This window comes from Curcuma longa, chromosome 4 (assembly GCF_044706935.1).
Source record: "Curcuma longa cultivar G26 ecotype Majalengka, Jawa Barat chromosome 4, ITB_CL_G26_1.1, whole genome shotgun sequence".
In the NCBI taxonomy this organism is placed as follows: domain Eukaryota; kingdom Viridiplantae; phylum Streptophyta; class Magnoliopsida; order Zingiberales; family Zingiberaceae; genus Curcuma; species Curcuma longa.
The window spans coordinates 20,965,360-20,970,238 of record NC_133864.1 but is presented as its reverse complement, the minus strand read 5'-3'; the positions used below and the strand labels follow the sequence as shown (position 1 = coordinate 20,970,238).

General features: G+C 42.7%; 1 protein-coding gene across 1 annotated transcript; it reads left to right on the top strand.

Moving 5' to 3' along the window:
* The first annotated feature begins 731 nt into the window (after positions 1–731).
* On the top strand, positions 732–3,339 carry LOC141826147 (G-type lectin S-receptor-like serine/threonine-protein kinase LECRK3). The gene has a single exon (XM_074713394.1). The coding sequence runs from the start codon at positions 745–747 to the stop codon at positions 3,205–3,207; it is 2,463 nt and encodes an 820-aa protein (XP_074569495.1). The 5' UTR covers positions 732–744; the 3' UTR covers positions 3,208–3,339.
* Positions 3,340–4,879: the final 1,540 nt, after the last annotated feature.

Here is a 4,879-nt window from a genome sequence, read left to right as displayed (position 1 = left end):
ACAGTACAAACTGCAGTACAAATTGCGGATGCAGTACAATTGTACCATAATTCTTGTAGTGACATATTTTATTACAGATCTAGGTTTTTTTATGTTTCCACAAAATATATGAAAATTAATTGTTACTTTCTTTGAATAATACGGTGAGCAACAATTATATTGTCAATTTCTTATATATCCATACAAGATTAACTCACTAACATATATCTTTATCAAACTAGCTAGTAATTAGATAATATTTTTGCATAACTTCCTTTTTAAGTTTGTAGGAATAATAAGTGTGAAACAATAATATAAATATTTATTGCACTTGATTTGAATTTAAAAAATTATAATACAAATACCATTTATAATTACTATATCCGTAATAATATTGTTTTAATAAATATATTTAAACAACTTAATACGCTAATTAAATTATAGCTAACATATGTCAAGTTTGATTTATCTTTACTTTTGATTTCAACAAGCAGGGCCCACTTCTCCGATAGTCGTCGGCGGTATGATTTCAACACGCATGCAGAATTAAATTAAACAAGTTTGATTTATCTTTATATCCATCGACTAATTCCTGTTGATTTATCTTTATACCGCAGAAAAGTCATATTTTCCATCAATTTTACAAGCGTACGTGCTTAACTTTCAAAGTCAATGATGAATGAACAACGCGCTCAATCGCAATTATATAAGTAAATAATGCAGGGCCGGCATCACCCACTACCTACCGAGATCTAGCTAGCTCTCATGGTGACGTTCTCCTCCTCCTTGTTCTTCTTCCTCCGTGTTTGTTATCTCCTTTTGATGATATCTTGCAGTTTCTCCTGCGCTCAAAGATACCGTAATGTAAGCTTGGGATCCTCCCTCACTCCTCTCGGCCAACCCACCTCATGGCTCTCTCCCTCTGGCGACTTTGCCTTCGGATTTCGTCCCCTCGAGACAGACAGCAATAGCTTCCTCCTCGCAATCTGGTTCGACAAGATCCCGGAAAAAACGGTAGTTTGGTACGCCAAAAAAACGGTAGTTTGGTACGCCAACGGCAAAAGTCCGGTGAAAGCCTCAGCCGGCGCCAGCGTCCAACTGACCGAGGACGGCCAACTCGTCCTCAGCGATCAAACCAGCACCGTGTGGGGCGCCACTGGCGTCAACAACGCCGCCTATGGAGCCATGCTCGACAACGGAAACTTCGTGCTTGTCGGCACCGATGGCTCTCTGCGGTGGCAGAGCTTCCAGGAGCCCACCGACACTCTGCTGCCATCGCAGGCGTTGGGCCTCAACAGCAGGCTTTGGTCACGCCTCACGGACACGGATTACTCCCCTGGCCGGTTTGTCCTCTACCTGCAGAGCGACGGCAACCTCATCTTGCACGTTGCCGCCGTCCCATCGGGTTACCAATACGAAGCGTACTGGGAGAGCAACACCGGCGGCGACGGCGCCCGGCTCATCTTCGACCAAACAAACAGCAGCGTGTACATCGCGCTGAGAAACGACAGCCTCGTCAACTTCACGTCCATGTCGGTGCCGTTGTCGCTGGTCAATTTCTATCATCGGGCGACTCTGGACTCCGACGGGGTCTTCCGGCAGTACGTCCGCTCCCGGAACGTCTCCGGAACAACGACCGGTCTGTGGAGGGACGAGTGGAACGTGGTGGACTACGAGCCAAAGGACATCTGCAATCAAGGAACCTCAGAATGGGGGAGTGGCATCTGCGGGTACAATAGCTATTGCCAAGTGAACGAAGAATCGAAAGTCGACTGCCATTGTCCACCAAATTACTCCTTCCTCGATTCCAATTACAAGTACAAAGGCTGCAAGCCGGATTTTCCTGTGCAGAACTGCGACGCAAACGAAACAGAGGCCGCGAATCTCTTCGATTTCACCACCCTGATCAATGTGGACTGGCCCTTGGCGGATTACGAGCGCTACTCGCCCATGGACGAGGACCGCTGCAGACGAGAATGCTTGATCGATTGCTTTTGCGCGCTCGCTATTTATAATCCCGGTGGCGATTGCTTCAAGAAGAGGTTTCCCCTCAGCAATGGAAGAATTGGAAACTCCGAAAACAGCAGAGCGCTGATCAAAGTAGCAAGAGGAGGTAATCCTTCAATCTCTTCTTCGTCATCGCCGTCAAGGGAGAAAGGCAAGAGTTGGCTACTTGTTGGAATGTTGTTACTTGGGAGCTCCGTTCTTGTGTTTCTCCTGTCAATATGCGTCGTTGCCTTTTTCTCCTATAACTATAATAAAAAATTGGGTAAAAAAGATCGACTTGTTGCTGGATTGCCGGTGTCCGGCCTACGATCTTTTACCTACAAGGAGCTCGAAGAAGCCACCCATGGCTTCAGGGAGGAGCTCGGAAGGGGAGCTTCCGGCATAGTCTACAAGGGTTTCTTGGAAGACGAAGCCGCCACTTGCGTCGCCGTCAAGAAGCTCGACAAGGTGTTGCAGGAAACAGAGAAGGAATTCGCGAACGAAGTCAAATCCATTGGGCAGACCTATCACAAGAATCTAGTGAGACTTGTCGGGTTCTGTTGCCAAGGCACCGAACGGCTGCTGGTGTACGAGTTCATGAACCACGGCTCGCTGATGGAGTGGCTCACCGGAGATCCAAGGCCGAGCTGGGATCAACGCGCCGAAATCGCAATCGGAGTAGCAAGAGGGCTCCTCTACTTGCACGAGGAATGCGTGGGGCAGATCATCCACTGCGACATCAAACCACAAAACGTTCTGTTGGACGACCAATTCACTCCCAAGATCTCGGACTTCGGGTTGGCGAAGCTTCTGAAGCGGGATCAGTCTCGGACCAGGACGGACATTAGGGGAACCAAGGGGTACGTGGCGCCGGAGTGGTTCAGGAAGGCGGGCGTGACGGCGAAGGTGGACGTGTACAGTTTCGGCGTGATGCTGCTGGAGATCGTGTGCTGCCGGAGGAACGTGGAGTTGGGGTTGGGGGAGGCTGCGGAGGAGGCGATACTGACGGATTGGGTGAACGACGAGTTCCGGGAGGGGAGGTTGGAGGTGGTGGTGGAGGGGGACGAGGAGGCGGCAATGGACATGAGGAGGGTGGAGAGGTTCGTGAAGGTGGCGCTGTGGTGCGTGCAGGAGGAGCCGTCGATGCGGCCGACGATGCAAAAGGTGGCGCAAATGCTGGACGGCGCCGTGGCCGTGCCCATACCGCCGGAGCCAACGTCCTATATCAGTTCACTGGCGTGATCATTCAACAGTGCGACAATTCGATGTGTTTCTTAGATTATCTCTAAATTTAAGCTATTTGATCCCTCTCAGTTCTTACTTTTTCTAAATCCTTATAATGTTTCTCAATTATCAATTTCTTAATTAAGGCCTTGTTCTTTGACATTCAGTCATCTCCATAACATTCTAGGGTACTGGATTGCACCTCCGCATAGTCTCAATTGTAGGTTTTCCGATTTGTCTCCTCATAGATGATTATGTGAGCCAATCGTATGAAACCGTTAGAGATGATAAATTTCACCTTTTACAGAAATAGGGTACTGAATTGCAATGTTAAATTTATGCATGCTAATTTGACGATTGAGAGACACTATCTACCTATGAATTTGAATTCTACATCGTATTTATAAAAGACCATAATATGAACCTAATTGGAATACATAGCGAGTCTGTTTTCATTTAACATGGTTCGAGCGGCTTCTTATAGGATTTAATTTTTCCGTTCAACTATCTCATTTTGTTGTGGGATTTTAGGGTAAGAGAATTCATGGTGGTTTCTGTTGTCTTAACAAAATTTAGTGAATTTGGCATTTTTAAATTCACCACCATGATCACTACGAATTCTTTTGATTTTTAAGTCTTTTTTATTTTTTAGTAGTTTACATAATGTTGTAAATTTTTCAAAGGTTTCATCTTTAATCTTTAAAAATTTTACCCAAGTGAACCTTGAGTAATCGTCGATTATTACTAAGCAGTATTGATTTCCGCTTAGTGACTTGGCCCCATGAGAGTCAAATAGGTCTAAGTGCAATAATTCAAGGATCGAATTGGATTGAGTTTGACTAGTTGTCTTATGTGAAGATTTGGTTTGTTTTCTTTGTTGACAAGCATTACAAATTTCGTTTTCTAAGTTTATTAAGTTTGATAGGCCTCTTACTAATCCATTGTGACTTATTTTTGAAATAAGTCTGACATGTGTGTGGCCTAATCTTCTGTGCCACAACCTAATTTTCTCTTGTTGTGTTAATAAACACTTATTTGAGGATATGGGTAGGTCAATGTTATAGATATTATTTTTCCTTATTCCAGTTAACTTAATTCCTGGATTTCCTATATTTTTGATTAAGCATTTAGTTTTGGTGAACCTAACTGTGTAACCTGACACACAGCTGACTTATACTAAGTAGATTGAACTCAAACTTTGCAACCAAAAGTACCTTCTTAATTATAAAATTGGAGTCTAGTTCGATGTTACCTGATCTAATTACTTTCAGTTTATTGTTGTTTCCGAAGGCAACGAACTCTAGATCTTTGAACTTGAGTTTTGTAAATTTTGATTGGTCTCCAATCATATGTTTGGAGCATCCACTATCCAACATCCACTTGTCCAATTTCTTGTGTTCCTACACATCGAAATACTTAGTTGGATTTTGTGGATTTTGACTTTAAAAAATTTAGAATTAAAATTATTTGTAAATGTGTTTAAGTTTTGAGTGTTCTTAAAATATTTAAGTTTTAAAAAATTAATTAAGATATTTAAGTTTTAAAAATATTTAAGTCTTTAAAAACTATTTAAGTCTTTAAAAAATATTTAAGTTTTAAAAATGTTTAAGTTTTGAAAATTAATTAAATTTAAAAAATATTTGAGTTTTGAAAATTAATTAAATTTGAAAATATTTAAGTTTGAAAGATT